Source organism: Bombus bifarius, unplaced genomic scaffold (assembly GCF_011952205.1).
Source record: "Bombus bifarius isolate JDL3187 unplaced genomic scaffold, Bbif_JDL3187 scf7180000008166, whole genome shotgun sequence".
Lineage (NCBI taxonomy): Eukaryota > Metazoa > Arthropoda > Insecta > Hymenoptera > Apidae > Bombus > Bombus bifarius.
Window position 1 is genome coordinate 1568492 of NW_022884488.1, and position 24480 is coordinate 1592971.

At 34.4% G+C, this 24480-nt stretch overlaps 1 protein-coding gene across 8 annotated transcripts in view; it reads right to left on the bottom strand.

Annotated features, from left to right (window-relative positions):
* The window catches only part of LOC117209223 (protein alan shepard), a 46725-nt gene that overhangs the window by 12309 nt on the left and 9936 nt on the right, over positions 1–24480 (bottom strand). For all 8 annotated transcript variants that reach the window (XM_033450965.1, XM_033450966.1, XM_033450963.1 and 5 more), the window contains exon 2: positions 23–475. In XM_033450965.1, the coding sequence (XP_033306856.1) occupies positions 23–475 (453 nt within the window). The remainder of the gene's footprint in view (positions 1–22; positions 476–24480) is intronic.

Genomic DNA, 24480 nt, shown 5'->3' on the forward strand with positions numbered 1-24480 from the left:
GGAATGAAAGGAGAGGACTTACCGACGCGTGCTGTGCGTAGGTGGCGGTGGCGTAAGGATTCGCCGTAGGCGGTAGTTGCTGTGCTCCGACAGGCATCTGGCCCGCCGCAGCTGCAGCCGCTGCGCTTGGATACCGCGTGTACGGTGGATAGGCAGCCGCCGCCGCAGCCGCAGCCGCAGCCGCATGAGAGGGCGGCGCTGCGCCCCAAGCCGCTGCACTGCTCGCGCGATACTGCACGGGGTTCCCACCTCGTGGTCCGCCGCCGGTGTTCCCCTTCAATCCATGCCCGCCTCCACCACCGCCGCCGCCACCGCCACCTCCACCTCCACCGCCGCCACCGCTCGCCGGACCAACACCGATGCCACCGCCCGTAGCGCCGCCGCCGCCGCCTCCACCACCACCACCGCCACCCCCGGCGCCACCGGCATTACCATTATTAGCACCCACATACGCCGGTCTAGGACCATTCGTACCCTGAAACAGGTAACAAACAAGTACATTTTGATCCTTCAATTCTGTTTATTGATTTGTCGGTAGAGTGAACATATTTGAAAGGGAAGAGAGAAAAATAAGGAATGTTACAAAATAGCTTTATTGAAAAAATGATTGTAGCAGCAATAACATAAAATTTATACCTTACTTAGATATTCTAAAAAAGAATGATCAATAAAATATTAATTATTTTACAGTAATTATTTCTGTGTTTTATTCCAATATGAAGTGTACATTCCCTGTTTTTAACCAGTACATTTATATTCTTTAATGCTATCTTATGGAAAAAATTTTGAACATTATAATCATTGTGATTTGATAATTCTGCTATAAAATGAAAAATCAAGAAAAATGAACTTTGCTTGTTTCTTTCTTTTACTCTTCATTTATATGCAAATCCATATTTTTATGAATAGTAATTTTTTTTAATTTTCATTCAAACAATAGAATCAAATGTTGTAACAAGTGCTATATTTTAAACATTTTACATAGGATGTTTCAAAAAGTTGATGCCAAACTTCATATACTATTCATCAAAGCGGGCGAAAAGGTCCTAATAAACATGATTGCAAATATTAGAGACCTTATTATATAAAGAAGGTTTTCTGGATTACAGACATCTAACCAGTAATGTGTTCAGTTCCCTAGATTAATTAAAAATTTCTGAAATGATAAAGGGCAATTTTCAACACTTTGGAGAATCGAAAACAGTTTCCACTTTTGACTTAGAAAAAACAGTTTTGCAAAAAGTTGATGAGAATCCCGATACAGGCTGTCGAAGAATAATATTTCAGAAAGAGACCATTCTTGAGCCATGTCACCATGTGGGAGAATCAGAAAATTTCAAAAAGTTCAATAGCACCGGTACTGCCTGATATTATTAATGACAATACTAATCTTCTTTTATTACTCGACGAAACGAAAATATATCTGGTAATTCAATCACAGTCACGGTACCACACACAAATCTTTTTAGGCACAGTTGGCCTTTAAATTTAGCCTCGCGGCACAGGAATACAGAACGTACAATCGTAACTGAAGACAGAGTCACGCCAACTGTAACATTTTCCAACGTGATCGCAGCGAAATCGTGATCGTCGGCAGAGAGACTAACGCGAGTCACCCAAGAAATAAATCGTTTAGGATGATTAATATCGCCTTGAGTATATTATTGTGGCAAAGTGAGAATAGGCAACTGGTTCATTACAGAAAGGAAGGAAAAGAAAAGAAGTTTGCGCTCTACCTGAGATTTGTGAGGTAACGATAACAATTACTATTTGCGGTGAAAACAGAAAACTTGCCCGCAACATTTCTTTTCATTGTAACCACATCTACGCTAATTTTCTTCGACTGTTCCACAGTAAAGATCATAGCATTACTTCTGTAAACGATATTGCGTGAGAACATATATACACAACGTATACACAAACGGACTCACGCTTAGCCGCTGCGCTACGCTATCCTAATTAGAGTCATTTGCACAGCAAATTCGTGTCAGTTAATGTCTTTAGCAAACATGTTACAACGACTCTTGTAAGTCCGCGTACCAACAGTAGGCACAATCGGTTGGTCTGTTGCCAGATAAATTTGTTCACAAATAGGCCTTAATTGTAACGTAGGGAACGTATTGTACATGAAACAAGAGAGAGGGATATTCGAAGGTTGTCCTCCAGATGCGCCCAGTTAAAAATTACCGAATTCACAGCTCTGCCTCCATTGGTCTATAATACGTGAAATCATTTTATCCGTCTCGCGAAATACTCGGAAAAATTTTTACTACTAAACCATTACTTTTAATAAGGAACTTTTGGCGTTTTAACACTCGATATCTTTTAATGATGTATGACATTTCGTCATTTTTGTGTCACTACTTCTTACGACTTTGCGGCATTATTAGATGAAAATATCTTGTTTTTATAAATGTTTAATTTTAAGACTAGACACACCCATCCTTAGCTTTCCTTCGCCACAGTATCGTCTCCGAACGGACTGATTTTACATCCTTCGAACGGTCAACATCCTTTAACCGGGTATACACAGCCGTAGATCGGTCACTCACTCATCTCGTACATACGCACCAGCGTAACTGTCTTCGTTATAAGTTGTTAGAATAAACGGTGATATATAACTTACTATACTGTGCCATATTCATTCAACCACCTCTGTTATCTTAACCGAAACAGGGGAACGACTATTTCGCGGCGTCGATTAACCGAATCGTAGCGAGAATTGACGCCTCTCGCTGACGCGTTTTCCTCGCGACCGCGTCTCTCCGCGAACGGTCGTAACAATGATACTAATGCAGAAGCATTGTTGCGAACTTACAATAATTTTCTGATAATCATATTTATCATTTTAATAGAATCTTTGTATTTAGATGTTTCATCTTATATACCACTTATGCCTATATGTAAGAAAATGTGACGCTATCACACTGTGACATTGTAACACTGAACTTCATACGTGAATTCATTTCTTTATTTTCAAATGGATTTAAAATTCATCAGTTAACAGTATCTTTCATTATCAAAAATTGCATGTTGGCTATGTTATCGTATCCTTGTTACATGAAGAACGTAATTGCACGTTAAAAATAATGTCTAATTTACGTAGAATTAATAAAATTTCTGTTTCTATTATAATTAAAATGACTACACTAACTCAATCAAAACAATCAAAATGTATACAAATTAAAAGAATATTATTTGTTTATAATTATTGTGAACAATAGCTATTTCTATTAAATTAGTATTTGCTAAATAAATAAAAAATAATTCAAGCTTAAAAAGAATAGAGGAATAATATGGGAACGTACATAGGTTCGTTTACATACGTTAAAGTATGTCTTCAAACAATATCGTTCGAGGGGTTTAACGTTTATCGAATCAATTCTTTTTTGTTTTTCATCGGCTTATCTTCTAAGATATATTCACGTAGGAAGAAGTAACTTATACACATATATATGTGAATATGTATTGTAAATACAGCTTTTTATCTATCGTGCTTGACCTCTACATAATGGTACTATCAAATACTAATAATATAGAGAGGTCTCGTTACAAACGATTGTAAAAACGTTTCTCATATTCGACAAGCTCGTTCATTTCTCATTGATGCAAATTCGAAACAGCATTACGATTACTTATGTAACGATAAGATAACGGTATTTTACTTGTAGCAAGTTCCAAGCGCAATTAATGAAAACTTCGCAAGGATTCTCTAGGAAATGTTAATTCCTAACGGCACAAGGCGAATAAACTGACAATATTTTGCAGTTGCGAAATTTTGTACCTATTTTATTTGTAAATATTCTGGAACAGAAATTGTTGACAAGGAAAGGTATAGCACTCTATAATATTTAGTAAATAAAATAATTTTCCGTCTAGATTATATCTTTCTAATTATATTCATACGAATAGGAATTTATAGATATAAAAGTCTATATATAGTAACAACGTACGTATATCTTGTAATTTGCAAAATTTTACCAAAAATATTAGTTCAATTGTGTACAAGAGGGCCCAGTAGATAACGTGTGCCATAATAGCTAATCAATTTTCGTGACACTTACTATTTTTATCGCATAAAGATGTGACTTAATTCTTTTATTTAACTCTCAGATAGTATCATTGGGTTATATGTAGATGACTATAATAATTTATCTAAGATTAATAAAATCTTAGGTCATTTAATGTTACTTTGTACTGTATATTCCCGTGATATAGGTTAATAATAAAATAAAACTAAATTAAAAATTAAATAATCTAACTCTAAATTATTATGATCTTGAATGACTCAATAATGATAGCCCACATAAGTGCTAAAGAAAACAAAATCGAAAAGAAATAGTGTAACTAGGTATAAAATGAGAAAGTAGTGTAGCTAAGTAAATGAAAAAGAAAGGGACGTGTTTCCTTCGTCGATCAACACTCGCAGAATCACTCGCGGCATCGTCTCATTGGGCGGATAATTTTCTCATCGAAATAATCGAAAGCTTGCTGTCGTTGATATATTTTCTATGGGCGGCTGATTGTCAGGCAACATCAAAAATAAATTGCAATCGCGATCACGAAGGACTTTCCTCGTGGTGGTGTGACCGCCGCCATTGCATCTGTTGCAATCGCAGGACAGGCCTTTCCAGGACTTTCGAGCGCGTTGCATTCCAACCTCTTTAGAAAGGCCTCACTCGTTGATTTGCATTTTTGGCATAGTTGTGATAACACGGTTTACCGTTTGTTGGAGAACGAGACGAAAGCCAACCAGGTATGGAAGGGAATAGAAAAGAGAGAGAGAGAGAAAAAGAGAGAGTAGTACACGGTTGGCAAGTGACACCAGAGCTGAAAATCACGACTTTAAATCACTTATCGCGAAATTCAAACCTTGTTGCTTCCTGTACTACTTACTGATTTCTTTCCTCCCGTCTTCCTCTCTACCTTATTAGTAAACACAGAGAAGTCCTATTTCACGCTTCTGTGTGGGCGATTTGTTTCTAAACCCTTGTTATTCAAATTTCTAGATACACATGAAACGTTATCTACATCTGGTAAGAAAAAGAAAGCGTTAATGGATCAGATCTATCGGGAACTGCTTACCGATACGCTTGCGCATCGACTTTGCTACTTCCTACATTATCCACCAACTATAATGTTCCTTTTTTCTCCATGTGATATCAAGTGGACAAGACTGGTAGAAATGGGAGAAACATACATATTTGCCTTATGACAGGTCCAAACTGAGTTAAAGCGCTTCTTCCTCATTGATCTTGTCAGATTCCACAAATTCGTCTCTCATAAATAATTATGCAATAAACACTCGTATAATTTCTAAATTTCTGCCAATTCTTCTGAGATACTTCTTTAATAAAATCCTAGATACTTCTTTCCTAATAAAATCATCAGATTATACAAGGCCATTGCAATTATAAAAACTGTTATGCGTATTAAGAACTGGCGGCATTAAGAAAATTGTAAAGTCTCGCAGTGGACAAGTCGAAATCATGGAGGGTAAGTCTGAGTCTCGTGAGGCTTCGAATCGTCTTATTCCCATCGCTAGGTACGGTACACGTTACAATGATGCGCAGACGTGATAAGCAGGAAGTGGCATCCGGTCGGTACATCACGATACCCATTTCACACGTCGTTCTCTATTTCGCAGTGACCAACGGCCACGTTGTCTGCATGCCGTTCAATTGAACCGGCGGCATCTACGGGCAAATCGTCTGTCTCGTTATCGTTCCGTTCTGTTAAAGCACCGCGATGCCGGTCCTCCATTGTCACGATGATCACAGACGCCTCCACACACCCAACTTTGGAGCCTTGCACGCGCCTTTTTCATTCATCGTTAGGAATCTTCATTGATGTTAATTGCTAATACGAATAGTTAAAAGAAGTATGTTACATGTACTGGGTCTAAAATTAATATATAAATAATCGTATCAGCTTCTTTGATTGATACGTCACGTGATATATGCTTTTTTAATGTTTTATTAGATTATCGAGTAAGTCCTCGTCGAGGTGACAATTTTATTTTGAAGTTTAAACGGGACCTAAATATTACTTGCATAATTATTATATTATGCTCATACAATTTCTTTAACGGATACAATACGAGGCATCTCATTTTAATTATATTTTCTATTATCGAATGAATCCTTGTTGTACAAATTTGTTACAACATTATTTCGAAGTTTAAGTGGAATCTGATTATTACTGATATAATTATTTATCTAATATTACTATGCTATAATATATATCTTCAAGAATCTGACAATAATCCATTTCAATTTTTACTATTAGAAGTTGCAAAACAAATTTTGAAGGGAAGAAACCACTAGGAAGCTTAAAGTATGGAAGCAGTCGGTGGAAACACTATCATCTCGAATAATTTACAACTTGTACTCTCATTTCTACAAGTAGTCATTAAAATCCGTTAAAGAGTCTAGCGAGTTAAGGAGAAGGAGATGGTAAAGGTTCAGCTCGTTATAAGACGACTGTATTTTCTTCCTCGATGAATTTCAATGACATTATCATTGGCATAAGTTTGCAAACTTTTCATGATTATCAACGAGGAGATAAACGTTGCATTTACTGCAAATCTTAACGAGATCACGGGAGTACTCAGCCGGATAATTATGTTCAAGATCCAAATAATCTTCTTGATATTCATACAATTTATTAAAAACTTGCCTTGACTCTGAATAATATAATGATCATGAAACTTTAGAGCGACTTTAGACACATTTCAAAGTCTATTTAATTTTGAAGGGTCAAAATAATTAACTCCATTTATTTAGTTTCAATTAATTGATAGTAATTCAAATATTATTTGTCTATTTTTTTTATTTGTTATATTTACTTAATATTAGTTATGAGTTTTTGATAATAATATTATTTGCATATTTATTGCTATAGAGTAAAAATTCAATTTAATTAATCACGTTATTCCATCCCAAAATAGCGAAATCGTATTTGTCGAAGTTTTCCTGATCCTTCTTAATGATTCCTTAACAAACAGGAGGGCAAATATACGTAGATATCTTATGGCAAACATCAAGTTTATAGCTTGAATTGATCAAGGGAAATGACAGATTACGAAAGCATTATAGTAAATTTTGTGTACGTGGGGAGTACTTTAGTATGCACAGATGTCGATGCTTCCTTCAATTTCGTAAAAATAACGATTTTTCAGCGAACGACTTGTCATCACCATCTACTTCACGCATCATCGTTGTTTGAAAACGGTCGCGTAAAGCTATCTTTGCCACAGACTCGTTCCGCTTTCAAAACGGAATAGCAAAGAGGAAGGGAATAGCATTGAAATAAGGAATTGTCTGCAGAGATGTAATTTGCATTCATGTATAAATTAAAATTATGGATTTAACCTTTGACTTTTCCTCCGATTTGCTTGTTTGACAATCTATTCATTAATTCTTTAATATTTAAAAGGAAGATTATTCAAACGAAATTATAATGAAGAAAAAATTCGAAATATATTACAGAACATATGGTTTAAAAGTTGATAGCCTTTAAATATATTTGAAATTTTGTACTTCTATTCATAAACTAAACTATTTATATATAACAAATTGTAAAGGAGAATAGGGTTTCTTAAAATCAATAGCAACAAACTAGATGGTCCATGCACAAAGCAGAAATAAAGGAAGGAGGTAAGTATATACATATATGTATACGGGAATTGGTGATTCTTTCTTCTTATCAGAGAGGCGTGACTGTACGAGGTCACTGATAAATGATAGTGGTGGGGAATTCTTATCGAGTCGTCCAGTATGCATATGTGAAACTCTCAACTCTCGTAATCACTTTCTAAAACAGTCTTTCACCTTATTTTTTTTTTCATTAATCTGTTTTGATAACACTTTTTCAATTCTGTAACTAATTAAATCATAAAAACATTTTAAAAAGAGATTATACAAATAAATATAAAAAAATGTATTACACTAAAAGAGATAGAATATGTGCTTATAATACAGTAAAAATATAAGTTTAAAAAAACAAAATCATCTTTTTAAACACAGAAGATCTTTTGACTGGCAGAATCTTATATAAACAGAAATTGAATGCATAGGTAATAAATAATTTGCATGGATTGATTTGTTTTGTTTTAAGATAATTAAGTTTGTGCTATTAGATTTACTCACAGAAATTTAAACACATAATATGATAACTCTACTTCCTAGCTTGTAATACCTGCAATTTGATATTTTTGGAAATCTCAAGTTTGTGCAATATTTCTCCGCTTTCTGTCAAAGCGTCAGCAATGTTTTAAAATACAACCTAAGTTAATGTAATCAAGTGATAGATTTATGAAGGAACGCGGGATCTTGTGCTACAATGAACAATTACACGTATTCGTCACATTTGAAAAGTCATAAAAATGTAAAGCAACGTACTGATAGCCGTTCAAGAATCTATACTTCCTATTGGAACAATTTAAGTGGCGACACTTCAGTCTTACGATTTATGAAGCTATTTCGATATCAATGAACTGCTAACTAATTACAGTTTTCGGTGATAATAAATCAACTTGCATCATATTCACCATGACATTAATATGTACATTAATTCCTTGTAAAATACGTTTCATCGATATCATTTATCCTAGATTTCTCTATCTAGATTTAAATTTCTTTTAACACGTTACAGAAAAAAAATAACATTTTAGTAGAATCTAAATCTCTCTTGATAAAAAAGTTACAATAAAATATTTAAATATAGAAACATAGCAAGTAAAAAATCATTGTCTGCTTAGTAAAAGTTCTTAAATAAAACTTCAATGTGCTACACATTAAGTGCTAGAATATTGAAATTCTATTTTTTGTAATTAGATATATTGGGAATTGATACTAAAAGTATAATAATTAACTTATCTAAAAATATACAATTATGATTGTACTAGAATTCTTTCATTATTTCTGATTTCTAGTAAATTCTGTAAACTTCTTATCGTACAAGAACGTTTCGTTTCTGTTACATTTATAACAAGTTCTTGCTTGGTTCAAACTGAACAAGCTAACTTTTTAGACACTAATATTATACATAAGTAAATGTAACATGAGATACTTTGTAAGATAATCCTGACTACTTAAGAGATGCCAATGTGTTTCTTATAATACGTCGATAATGTCTAATAACACCGTATCATTTGGAATATCTAGCACAGTTAGTCCCCTAATTGATGATTAATTTCAAGCGACACCTTGTTTCCTTGGGCAGATATATTTAACATTACTATCTTACAACTTCCTGTACCTTTATTTTGTCTTCAAAATTTCTACTCATACAGCCACTACTTAAGTATAATTTTTTACTTTTTTTTTCAGTATTCTAACAACTAAATGTGTAATTTTATTTATACCAAATTATTAAAGTTCCCAAGGAAGTAAATTTCCAAATTTTTAATTTTTTAAACTTGGAATATTAAATACCACTTATTATTATAATATTGTTTCAAATTTTTGAAATGCAACAGACAGGGCATATTGTTGTTGAAAAAAATTACAGTGCGAAGCGGATTAAAGATAGAGCATCTTCGCAGGACCGAACTTTCTTTTATGTTAATACATCCCACAGCAGGTCCTGAGAGGAATCAGGATGTCCCACATACCATGCCAGGGCAAACAGCGTCAGTTGCAAGATCTCGCATGAATGTTACGCTCTATTAGCAAACGGATTCACGTTACAAATACGATAAAGTTTTTTCTTTTTACCGAGACTAGAAGGGGTCCACCAAAGATTCGTTGCCGTAGATTGTGAACAGTACACCGAAGAGATATTTTCTCTCGGGAGCACCAACGTATGATAAAAATCATCATCCAATCGCTATCTTTTTACTTTTCCACAAGTGACGCCGGTACAAATCAATTAGTAGTTTTGTTATTTTTGATGCTTTTTATTTTTCTTGAACCCACCAAATAAACATCTAAAAAGAACTTATACATAGATAGTATTACTATAGTAATTACAAATAAAGTAAGAGAAATTCCTATAGCTCTTACCAATTTTTTTTCTAGTGAAATCACGTCACATTCTAATGAAATTCTACCGCGGCAAATTTGAAATTTTCTATTGAAAGTCACCACAGAATTGCTAGTTTCTTTGATAAAACACTTTCAAGGTTGTTTTAACGTGTAACGATCAACGTGCACGAGTTTAATTGAATTCCGTGGCCAACATGCGGCAACAAATTTGCCATAAAAGAGAGTCATAGAAGCGAGTAGATGAAGCGAGCCGATAAAGTTTACCGTGCGTTAGGACTGCAACTCGCTTTAATCCCGTTTACTGCTTCACGGCCAAGATGCATGCAGTCAGTGAACATGGTAACAGATATAGACCATACAGGTAGATACTCAAACTACTCTCACGCAGTAGCGGAGTGTCCGCTTCTCGGTTTCAAACACGCCGTTAACTCCATCTAGAAATTCATTTTTCCTATACCAACTTTACACTTCGCGGCACGCTCAACTAGTTGCCCGATAGAGCTGCAACATCATAGCATTGAGTAGTTTACTCGCTTATAAGTGGCAGTTTTAAAGTGGCAATTTGTATATTTAGAATAGTAAATTTCAACACTTTTGTATTATTATAATACATTTGGGAGACATTACATATTGAAATTATGATAGATATGACTTTCACATGAAAGAGGTTATTGTGTACGATATTCTAGGAAGATTAAACATACTTTTACATTTGAAGTAGGAAAAAATGAAACTTTCAAAAGTGCTCGATATCTTCCATTACTGTCTCGCCTGATACGTCACTGACTGTTTCACGCAGCGCTGGCGTGCATGTATCTAGCGATGGGACCAATATCCTCGTGTGCATTACCGGCATTGAGTGATTATTTTAGTAAATGCTATTTAACATATTACTTGTTTATCTGGAATTAACATTTGTTATTATTTTGCATATTTATATTTCATACACAGTCGATGACAAAAATAAGTGGATGTAGTAGAAATAGGTAGTAATGAAGTTCCGTGAAATATGGCTTGTACACATAAAAATTTAAATATTAATTCTAATTATTTACTAAATAATCTATATGCTATAAAGATATATATAAAGAAAATTTAAGTATATAACACTAGTACTAATTCGGCTAAACTTCATTGATATCTATTTCCATTACCTATCCACTAGTTTTTGTCTTCAAATATATACATATACTACAGTTCTTAGCATGAAGATGAATTTAGCAGAAAAGTAACATAATAATAAAATAAAGTACTAATAAAATTAATTGATCAAAAATTCTATATTAATAATCCATATGTCGATAAACGTCCATATGTAGAAAAATCAGAAATAACAAGTAAAAAATCGGTAAACTTTCATCATTTATAGTTCTCAAGAACAAATCGAATCAGTCCCATCGCTAAACATCGACGGATGCGCGTGGATGCGCATGCGCATGCGCGTACGGCCTTAATGGTCAAGAGAGGACGGGAAAAGAAAAGTGGCAGAGGGGAGCAGGTAAGAGGGAACCAGTCGTCAGGCTCGCTCATCCCTCTGCGAAAGAGTTCCTCTTTGCCAGCGCATACCGGACATTCCGTTTCTTCACCTTGAGAAAATACGTACACTACGTACACTACGCACTCACGCAACACGGTGTGACACGCTCTGCTGTTCCTTTCGTATTTCACCGAGAGACATACGACACATACATACACATATAACTGCATGTTCTAAACTTTAGATTATTTTACATTCGAGTAGCTCTCTGTATCATATCTATTATCGATAATTGAACTTTCTTTTAGATCCTAAAGTTGCAGGATATAAAATGCCAATAGCTTCAAACACATCGGGAAAAAATTAGTCGATATTGAATAAGAGATCGAGAGCAGACTATAGAAATCTGAATATTCTGCCCAGCCATATGTTTTTGGAAACGTTCGTAAACTGACTAATCGAGGACAATTTCAACGATACCAAGCGAGCCACGGAATACAAAGTAGGATTTCACGCCGAAGAACACAATTAATTACTTTCAGATCGTTGTACCAGCAAGGTCGACCTCGAGGCAAGCGAGTGTACAATACCAACACGTTTACCTTCCGATTGACCGTGCTCTTTCCCTGTCTGTGTTTCAAGTACAAAATGTACGAGGATAATTTATGAGAAGATATCTAACAGAAACTTGATTGAAATTCGGCGAAACTGTTTCACGAAATTAGGAAGCTTTTGATATGATAAAAATCTGTAAATAAGTCTATTGCAGACAACATTGGGAGGCACGTTCAAGTTTTTCACATCAAGGGAAAAGTATGCGTGCTATATCGCAGTTCGTCTGCATAGAGAGAACGTACTTTTTAATAACACTCTTCGTTGAAAATATTTTCTCCTCGACATTCGCTGATGAAGTCACGTATCGTGACCGACCGACCAACGATATTTGAATACTTTGTTGCACGAGAATAACGTTATCGTGTAGAATTTTTTCTGCATAAACATTTTACAAACTTTTCAAACGGTCCAGGTAATTTCTTATGACGCCTTCGAAATTCTAAAGTCATTTCGATGGTATTAACATGATAGGCGCTTAATTATGTAGAAATCTAAATATGACAGAGGATTTAAGTAAAGATATAGGCGTACCTAATGTAATCGGGCGAGTAAATATATGTTGTCTTCGATCGAATAGTCAAAAACTTACCTGAAACAGAAAAAAGAAAGCGAGATTAGCGAAATGTAAGCTTTATATACAAAAACACTACAGTTATATCGCTCAACAAATGAGACAAAAAGCTCTAATATACTACATAAGATACGTATTTAAAGAAAAACATTGATGCACTATTACATATGTTTCTTGCTCGTTTAACATTTTGTTAGAAACAACTGTGTTTAGTAAAATCATTAGATCGTGGATGCTTATGCAAATTTAAATTTTTTCAAGCTCTGTTACATTCGTTATATTTCAGATATTGTATATATTCTACGTACACAATATATGCATTGCGTGTATTTTTATATCTTTCAATTTTCCATAAACGTATAAACATTCGCCAATCTACTAATTACTGTTGAACAATCTCAACAATCTACAAGCCATTCATGAAGCACTATTTTGTCTAGTCCCTTCGCACATAAGTACATTGATTAGATGTGATTATAATGAAGGAGTTTTAATACAAACATTAAACTCTGTAATTTGCCTCTAAATCTTGATACAAGAAAACTGCCATATTCTAAGATTTCAATAGAAAAAGGAGAAAGAATATCAAAAATAAAATACCTAAGTAACGATCGGTTATTTACGACTATTTTCGTCCGCATTTTTCTTATCGATCCGGCGATTCGCGGAACAGAAAGTCGATCTGATAAGGGCGTTATGAACCATGAGCAGTACGTAGTGAAAGTTACAAAAGACGTGGTGGTTTATTTGAAATTACACAGTCGGTAAACGCGCGGCAAAACCTAGTAAACACCAATCGTGACTTCCTCGCGACCGTTAATTCTTTCTCTGTCTATGAAAAGATCATTCACGCACGATGCCTGCTTCACAGTGATTTTTATCGACTGTAAGTAAAAAGAAGAAGAAAATATTCTTAACTAATGGAATTCCAGTAGCGAATTCAGTCTTATGTAAATCGACTTTCGTTTTTTAACGAAACTATCATCGAGTGATACAGGGAAAAGAATATTCTTTTATATTGGAATTATATATTAATATATTAAATATCATAAATAGTCATAAATCATAAATAATCTTCCCTTTAAGTTTATGTCCTTCTTTTTTCAAGTTAGGTATATGAAAGTTTTCAGATAGAATCGCAGAAATTAACACTTTCGTTTAACTTTTAATCCAATAAAATCCAATGGTATATCTTATTACTATATATATCTACGCAATATATGCATCTTACGAAAAAGGTTAATATCAATGTATGAGAGTATGTAAACGTTAGAATAAAATGCATGAAACTGAAAACTGTCGTTGGTTTCAGATCAAAGTTGATTAAAGTAAAAAAACGAGCGAAAACATAAAAATGAATCAGCTGCTATAAATCGTTTTGTAATGTGTAAAACTTCGTAGCCTCGAATGGCTAAAACTTAAACGATGCACTCCTTTTTGTAGGCACCACTATATATGAGTCATATTTTTCTTATTTTTCTTTTCTCTCAACTGACGCAGTCTAAATTCGTTCTTCGCGTTTGTAATTATATAATATTCATAGAAGCTGGTGTTGAATGAAAAATAGTAATTTTTAATAAATAAAACGTAGAAAATGAGATATACGTGTTTCAAGGTACACATTTTAATCATTATAATATCCAAATATGACGCACTTAAGAATTTTAAAAGTAAGTTTTTTAACATACGCATCTTAATGTACAAGAACATATGTAATAAGAGAAGTAGAAGAAAATCCGTGAAATGCTACAAATTATCAGCCACAATTTAATAAGTTCAATGTTTATTTCGATAAGTACGATTAACGCGTTTGACACGTTCCAACTATCCGGAATGATACACGATACAGCGATATACTACATTTTAGCATTAATAAAAATAATAGGACTTCAGTATTACATTTTATATTATTATAATTCTCAGAGTATGAAATCCTTCTCAAATTTTTCAGCACACTACTTAGCATGAATTTTACACGAATGAAAATCGATACTGAATGTTGTTTCGATTGGCAATTCGTTAGGAGGCGCGGAAGAAAACACCCAACAGAGCGGAGGCAGACGTTTGTTCGAAACGAAAAAGCAGCCGTTGTCGGCCGGCGAGATACCAAGTTCACTGACTCCGATGACTAATACGAAATTAATTACTCGACTGCTAACGTTTCCTTCCAGACGCCTTAATGGCGCTCCGACTACGTGGAAACTATGCGAAATTTACCGGGGTAGAACCGGCAAATCGTGGAAATCGTTAATTACCGTTCACTTCTACGTAGGACCGTCGATCGTATATCGTTATTGTTAGCGGAAAAACTTGCATGAATTTACGACTGTGTTTACGAGTAGATCGAGTTACGAGCGCGACATTAATTTCTCGTGTAAATCGTCGTGTATAAACGCATTCGAACGTTAATTTAAAAAAGTATCACTTTATACGTATCTCTTGATGGTTATGAAAATGGTTTGGATTAGAATAGTCGGAAAAGTATTCGTTGTAATATCAAAAACGTGAGGATTTCATTTTTAATGTTTTCACATCGATAGAATATTCCGGTTAAGATTCATCAGCGTTTAGAAAGCAAAATTGCAATCTTTTGTAAACAAATTTAACGAAAAGTCGTATAAAGATACAAGTGATAAAAATATTATAAATTATCAACTAGATGGTTTCGTGACCAGAACTCCATCAAACACAGTATTAAGAATTTCTAAAATTTACTTGACCAGAATTATCTTTAATTAGGTGGATATTGACATAATTTATTGAGTTTCTAAAACTATAATTCTAACGAAAACGTGATTTTCTAGTAGATGTTTCATTAAAAATAATTTTACCAAATAATATTGCACGATAATTTTGGACTATGTAGCCTATTTTCGTACAATGATCGTCAATGGCTATTGTTAAAACGCATTACTCAAGCTATTTTGTCGTCAGAAAATGTCATAAAAAATCAATGAATGCAGTCTATCGTCTCACGTCCTTCGACATTTTGGATGCATTCCCAGATCAACAGGTTTCGTGGAACAGAATTTGACTACGACGTAGCTTATTTTTGCGTTAAAACCAACTCTCGTACGCGACGGAAGCGTAACGACATTATTTATTGCCCGTTAACTTCGATCATAAAAATAACAAGTCCGCGTCGGCAACGAATAGAGATTTCGTATGATAAAAATACGTGGCAATAACAGAGGAAAACACGAATCACTGTGAATCTCTCTATCGCATTGGTCTACCGATGAAAGTTGGGGAAAATTTGATGCTTCCGTTTTATTGAAAATAAACGATCACTAAACTGCGAATTTTTGTTTAATTTCATATTTTTATAGATGAAGCCTAAAAAAAGTGAGATTTATGTGGAGATTTGGTCCACCTACTAAATGTAATAACGAGCTATTTATTTTACATATTTTCATACTATGTGCATTCTATACATTTTAGATATTTACATCTTGATATTTCCCACAAATGTATAAATATTCACAGTCTAACGATCACAGATTATGAGAAAAACCTAAGAGTCAGTTGAATCGAGGCAACGTCGTATAAGCAGTTGAAACTGTCTGCACGCAGAACGTTAGAAGTTTCACAGTTAGTACCGATACGGTTATTGAAGTAATATTTCGCAACTACCTCGAACGAATACAACAGTTAATTTTAATTACCCCTGTCTACACTGCAGTTAAAGGACTGAGTCATAAAAATGACATTAATATTGACGATCGTACAGTAATTATGTTAATGAAACTTTAAATGGAGAATGGCGTTAAACGTTGGTAAAGCATAAGTTGAGATTTATATAATAACTTTAATTGATTTTGTTAATATTTTATCATGTACCTCTTCGCAATTATTTTGTAGCATTTCATTTCATAAGTAAAACTCATTTACAATAGAGAAGAAGATAAATAGTTTTGCTCGAGACATTTGTAATAACGTTTTCGTTAAATTTTGTTAATTTGCCAGCTGAAAAACGAATTATTATATCGAATACGAAACAATTAATAAGGGCAAAGAAAATTGATACGAAGAATACCAAAATTCCGCACGTTTGAAGTGCTTCCGACTTACATTTTCCCCTAGAATAACCTAGTCCAGCGATATCCATCCAGTGTACCTAACTATTTAGTCAGGGACACTAACCACTTTTCCTTTTAGTCGCCAAATAAAAAAATTGCAATAGCCAAAGCAATAGCCGTCCGATGCGAACGCCTTGTCGTCCACCAAATGTATTTTTCGTTTGTCGCGAAATTTTAATAATTAGTTTATGAGACGAGAAAGGTTGAAAATCGCTAATCTAGTTATTTTTATATTTCGTGTCGATACATACTTTGTTAACAACGTGTCATATACATCTTACCATACCACGGTCAATTACGGAGGCGCGCTTTTCAAATGTATCAACAACAACGACCTCTGGCGTGTCTCTATTATTCCAAAATGCAATTATCTACAACGGCCGAAACAGGAATTTCAACTCAGAAACGTTCCGATTCATGCACGTGTCGCCGGTTATTACGCCGGCGCAGCATTTAAGCTCCGGCTACACTCGCGTTAACGTAATAATTCAAGACCCGACGCAGAACTCGGTCTGGTCGGAATAGAATGATTGCTCGCATACCACAAATACGTAACACGCTGCGCGCGCGTTACGCGCACGTACGCCAACGATTAAGCAGAAAGTATTATTTTGTGTCGTTAAGACGCATTCTACGGATTTTCACCAGGTAGATCGAACTTCTGCGCGTCACTAGTTTTAACTACTCGTATTGGATTATGTTCGAAAAGATCCATTCTACGGTTCGTATTCGAGAAATTTATGGCCTTTAAAGAGCATGTATTACAGGAAACCTATGATTTATGGACGGAATTACTCGATGGAAAGCGGCAATAGTATCTATTGATTTTGAAGTTTGTAAAGTGGAAATTTAGAAATTTGATAAATTTAACGCGTTTACTGCCGTCCGAGTTTTATATAATTTATAATAGTATCACATTCTAGCGTAATACCACCATATATTGCCATAGGTTTAGATTGGATCGTTTAAATATAGTAATTGTTGTTGCAGTAATAGCCGCTGAGATTCATCGTATTTGAGTTGTTCTAATTAAGCCGGTCATTGGAGAGCCACAAAGAAAATTTAAAGAAAGAAAATATCGTACTTCAAATCTAAACCATCATATCATCTCCTTTCTTTGGTCAGGTGATCCGGGTTATGGTGGCAATAAATTAATCCTCTATAACTGGATTCTTTACTGCTCATCAGAAAAGAATTATTGTTGTGGGCAGCATCTTTGATCTGGTGGAAGAAATAAGAACTAATAATTTCTATATATAAATTGATATATGGCAATAGAATGATGCAATAGTAGAATATAATGACACAGAGATAGAAGACACGTAAGGCATACGATATTAATCTAATTAGATATATTATAGTTTGTAGATACCTCTTGTTCCTTGTCTGACTTATGATTATTGGGAAACTTTATAATTAGTTTTCTTTAAAGATATTAATTAGCTTATAAGAATAGCATCCTTTTAAGAGTGAAATCATTTGAGAAAAAGTCAGCGTTTTTCTCTTTGCTGTTCAATGTAGGTAAGTCTTATTAAAATCCTTCAGAACTTAATTAGAGAAGATCAAAGCCCTTTGTAATACAAATTGCTTTCAACATTTTATGAAAATAAAAATGCGGAAAGCTGAATAAGCTGAACAAGCTTCCAATATCTGTCCATAATCTGACTATGTCTTCACGTTTAACCAATAACGTATATCTTGTTAAATTAAATTTTAATACAGAGGCGTGTAAGTTGCTACTATAAGTTACTATATTGTAGATTATTATAGTATAAGCTATATGCAAGAACGCATTGCATAGTACAAAATGCATTAATATACATTGCAGAACGTCATAGCCAGCTCTAGTACTTCCATAAAACACTGTAACAAATTAATTGCCGCCAAAAGGATACTGTTGACAATTAGTGGATCATTGGTTGGCACTCCTAGAATAAAATACTTGGAAATAGAAGATATGACCAATGAAAATTAAATAAAGTAGCAGATACAGTTACAGTTCATAGAGAGGGAAAAGCATTGTATAAGTTATATGCTAAGTATAATGCATTTTTAATTTAACAAAAAAAAAAAGATCAGATTATTAATAAGAATCTAACCAAGAAAAATTAAGCTACTAAAAGTTGAAAGATGAACTTCTTTGCTTACAAAGGTAGATTACAGGGAAACAATTTATCGGCATAGAAAAGGTGACAAAATCCGGTTTTATTTAACATGTTCCGAAGCAGATGGTCAGTTAATGGTTCGTCATCAATATCGTCAAGCTGACCTACATACGCGGCACCAGGACATGGATCTTTCCTTGTGTTTGATCAGCGAATTACACTTGAAATATGCAACCGAGTTACATTTGACGAAAGTTGATAAATTTCTCGCATTGGAATCCACCTTTCGTTACGAAATCTTTTTGATATTCATTAGCTGTCAATTTCCACGTTTGCCACTCAGCTACGAACAATCAACAACCTTTCGCACTTTCAAGCGTGTGACGTGTTCCATGCTAATTTTATAATGATTCTGAGTGAAATAAAATTTAACGATATCGATAGGGGTACGCATAATGGACGATTAACTTTCGAGAGAAAATTTGGGGAAAAATGTGAAATGGAGGATAGTTATTAGCAAAATTCAACCTCTACTTTAAAGAGAATAATAAAATATTATAGAATATAAAATATTATAAAATATTAAAATAGTGATTTTAAAATATAGAACTCTTTGAAAAAGGGGTTTCACGTTTTATCGTATGATCGGTTTATTTATTATTAATTAACTCAAAGAAGTTTCTTTCCAAAGAAACGAATTAAGAACGTCTGCGATATTAATTTTGAATAAATAAAAAACTTAGTTATACAGATTCTATGCTATATAACTAGATAGATACGTTTAAATTTATAGATATAACTAACTACTACATACAACTTCTCCAATTTCCTGTTTTAGATATTTAGATCACCTACAAAAGCATTCCGATCTACAATCGCTGACAAGAATGTATCGACAGAGAAAGAAAGAAAACAATATCGTATCCTGTATCCTTCTTTTTCAAAAGTACTCGAAAAAAGGACTATCTAACAGAGATCCTCTCATCGATGAAATTAAACCCAGTTCGATTCGCGGAAGCCTATCTTTCTACGAGAAAAAAAAAATATCGATAGATGATTCCATCTGGCCAACTCGGTCGTTGAGACTGCAAAAGGAAGAACGATTCTCGTGTCGCTTTTTCACGGTACATACATCTATGGCTCGAGTCTAGCGATCCATCGGCCGATCTGTGCAGGTGCACGCACCAGAGAGAAGACATTTTGCGTGCCTTCTCTTCCCTTTCTCTGTCTAGTACACGTACCACACGTATGGCAAACGTGAGACGCATAATACGTTAGCCATTTGAGAGGCAAGCATCATGATCGCGATTCTATGGTTTCATATGGAATAGTGTGGTTTTATTATCACGATCAAATTATTTATCGCGAGGTTAAATGTGAACTATAAATTATTGGACATGCCCAAATGTTGTATTCGTAAAGAGAATCGAACTTCTCAGGCCTTAGGACTTATTTGACATTTTTTTTTTTTAAATGTACAGATATTTGATCAATTTTCTATGTTAATTTAAGTTAAGTTGTACAAGCAATCACGAAACAGGAAATCAACTAGTAAGTACAATACGAAGTAAAGTACGAGTCGAAGTTAGAAAGAAAAAAGAAGACGACTGTACCAAGCTCTAATTCTCTTTTAATTCAACTTGCTCAAGAAATCAGTCAATGAAAATATTTCCCCATGCTCCAATGAAAATTTCATACTCTCTAAAAGTCCGAAGAAATGCGTTAGAATGAAACGACAGACAAAAAGACGATGTGTAACGGACTAGAAAAAATGAAGGTAGAAAGAATAAAGAGAGGGAGAAGAAAATAAAGACAGGAGCCGGCTACCTGATCATCTCGAGTCTGACGCCCTTTAACCGAGTTTAGGCCGACGGCAAGTATTATTAGCCAGAGATCGCGTGCTTCCGTGTCCTTACCTCATGAAACAATGAGATCGTCCGCGAAAGATATGCGCCAGAGCGTTCTACGTTCGCGATATATTGAGCTCACGCGAGACTCTCTCCTTACCCATAGAAATCCAATCATCTTGATATTATTCTTTCTCTTTTTATAATTCATTTTTTCCTCCTTTAACTCTATGTCTCTGTCTTTCTCTTTCTCCCTTGAGCTAGGCGAACCCGTTATAGGTCTCCTTGAACTTGCTCTCCAACCAGATGATGAATTATCTCTATACTGAACGAGACCAGAACGTGCCCAAGCTCCTACAGACCGGTCACAAAGACGATTTTCAATGGGGTCGTGAAGACGTAGGGAACTTAAGAGATCGTGGATTTTAGCAGCTTAGCGGTGAGATTTGCAAAGATATTACACGAGAAGGATGCGAAGGTATTGTATGTATATATATTGTGATACCTGGAAAGTAGAATATGAGGATGGTTGTCTTAATGGTTTCTTTTTTGTTCGTGAGTCCGGCGAGACAGTTAATGAAAGTATTCAGCGCATGAGGAACCTTGACATTACATTCGATTCAAGGCTAATGACCTTGAACTGGCAAGCTAGGTCATGGGATAGAACTTAGAATTTTAGCGATTAACGAATGGGAACTAGTACTATTCTCAATATCCATATGTTTTAAAGAAGACTATTTTGTTACTAAAAATTATTTGTAAATCTTTTTTCAATTCCATAAAAGATAACAAATTTACTTCTATACGAGTTCCAATTTCTTATCTCTGAAGATTAGAAACGCTTTCCTAATTCTTGCTTAAAAACTGGATTTTAGGTGTAAAATAGAATAAACAAGTATCTACCTTAGATTGAATTGTACATGCGTAATAAACACGTGAAAGTACTACTCGATTCCACGTCGAAGAGAAAACTATAAAGCAACTCTATACCGCTTCAAACAATTGCTTATTATCTGTCCAAATATTTGTATCGCTTGCTAAAATATCTTATCCTTCAGGGGTCTAAGTCTAGTGAACTACGTATAACAAATTTAACAAACCAAAACAAATAAAACTATTGCTATACTAAGTTCAGAACTTCACCTCTATATGTACTATTACTGTTCCTTTTGAAACTACTTAAGACTTTTCTACCTATACTTTTGTTCTTTTTCTACTAACATTTTTCAAAATTGCTTTCGATCGATATATAAGAATTTCTATTTGTCGTTACACAGTAAAAACTACTAAGTTACACGCGGTTACAGTTATATGTCTAGGTAATAGAAACCCTCAGAAAGTCAAGGCTTTTCGAGCAAGGAATTTTGCAAGAAACGCTGGACATCGTACGACCTTGACTCCGCGCAGACATCGGGTACCGTTGCCTGTCTAGGAAATTTTTTCTCGGTGACCGTGCGCGTCGGCCACGAGAAAGCCGCGCGTAAGTAGACAATGACAAAGATTATTGCACGCATACACCGTATTCGCGTGGGTGTACTTTCCGTTCAGTGTCGGCCACTTTTGTCTAACGGTCTGTATAGCCATCAGATGCGTGCGGTATGTCAACAAATGAACTTTTGCACGCATCCGCTGCCTTGTCAGGTCAGTGATTCAGTCGTTGATCGTTACACTCGTTACCTCCAACTTTCCCTTTCGTTATCATCACCCTATTTATCGATCAAGGAAGAAGAAAAAGAACCGTCGGGTTCTCCCAATTTTTATCGTACAGCTTTCTCCTTCTCTGTGTCAACGTTTACAAGATTATCTCCCTGATTTAATAATCTGCCTAATCTGCCTAATAATAGTTTAAATTGTTCGTTCGATAAATGTTCTTTAAGAACTACTTTTCAACATTTGAATTAAATTTCTGAGAAGGATTTGTAATTTTTAAATAGTATAACATTTCATTTAAGAAGAACATATGTATAATAAAAACTACAACAACAACAATAATAATAATTATGATATGAATAATATTTATGACGTATAATAATTAAATTAGCTAATTGAAATCAATTTCATTACTTGCTAATTTTTGGCTCTGTGTATTCAAAGGTGCTTAGATATTTAAGCATCGGAGATATATGTACACTACTTTAGACACGATCATTTCGTATTTTCACTTGCGTACGTTATACAGGTATTTCATTTAAATATGTAGTTCACTCTGCAACTCTACGGTTAAATGACGCTTTTAGGAAAATTCTTACGTCTAGAGTATCCCAAGACCGCGGGGATATTTGCATGGATGAAAACCAACAGAATAATAATATATAGAATGCGATAAGTTTGCCCGAAGCAAAATGAAGCATACAAAGAACAGATTAGAATGACACATCATTAATGTAAACAGCCGCAGAGATCATTTTCAAAGTGACTCATTTCCGACGAGATGAGTCTGCCTTCGCTTACTTCTCTTCTTCTTCATCTTCTGTATATCTTTTCAGAGAATAACCTTAGAATTCTTTGTTATTTGTCTATTATTTTTCTATTTCCTACTTTCTATCTTATCCGTCCCGCTTGTTTCTAACTGTTTCTAGATCGATTTTGCACATTTACGTATATAAATATTTTTATTATTAAAAAAAAATACGATGATCTATATTTAAATCAAACTACCAGTAAGAATATGTGTAATATCCTACATATTCTATACATCAAAACTCTGTTCTTCATACGTAGAGAAAAATCTATTTACATATTATGAACTATGTAAAGTTAAATATATGTCAAGGTATTTTAATTCAATAAAGTTGAAAATACGAAGATCATCGATGTAAATGTAATATGAGAATTAAGTAAGTGTACAGAAAGTATCTGCTTATCCTTCGCTTGTTCGTTAGAAGTACACATCATAATGGTTTTGAATTGTTTATAAAAATTAAGTTCTATGAGAATATACTAAGGGAAGAATATTGGATTACGGACAATGAGCTACAAGTCGGTCAGAATCATAATTTTACAAGTTATACGCGTTCATTCTATTAAAGACGGTATTCTTTGGTTTCATAAATTTAATCAAATAATAACAATAGCCAGGAAAGTTGGCACGAGGCCAATCAAAGAATCTTCAATCTATTCTCAACGTAAATTCCCACAAACGTTAATGCTCAATTTAATTACGTTAAATGTACATTTGAAAGCTTATGCTTCCATATCTATACATTTATTTATAGAGATAAATCTTTTCATAATACAATTACATGAATTTACGAGTAAGCATTACCCTACTATTTCCCTATTTGTGCGTTCGCCGCTGTATTTCTCTTATTACCACACTATGAATGTGTGATATAAACAGGATACATATAACATGAAAAAAGGTATAAAACATCGACAATATTTCATGAATAGAAGGAATCTCTATTCCATTTATTTAGTTGCAATACATTCAGAAAAATATGAAATGGCATAAACACCCACAGTTTACTTATTAATCATCGTATAGAAATTTCTTAGAAGACTTGCCTGAAAAATGGTCGCCAGTAAATCTAAAATCTTCGTAGAAAAGATGAAAGAGGATATTCTCGTTGAAGTATGTATGCGCGAGAATCCTCGAGAAAATGTCAGATGTACGCGGTATCGGTGGCATTAAGAGGCGCGAGCGATAAAGGCAATCAAATTATTTAGCATAAAAATGGCTAGTTGCAGGTTTCCCAAGCAGCGAAACCGCCCGAGGGTGTCTTTCGATGGAGATACAATCACTACGTAGCGTCATGACGAGAAGAGAATCCTTCGATTCAACGAAGGAAAAAGGA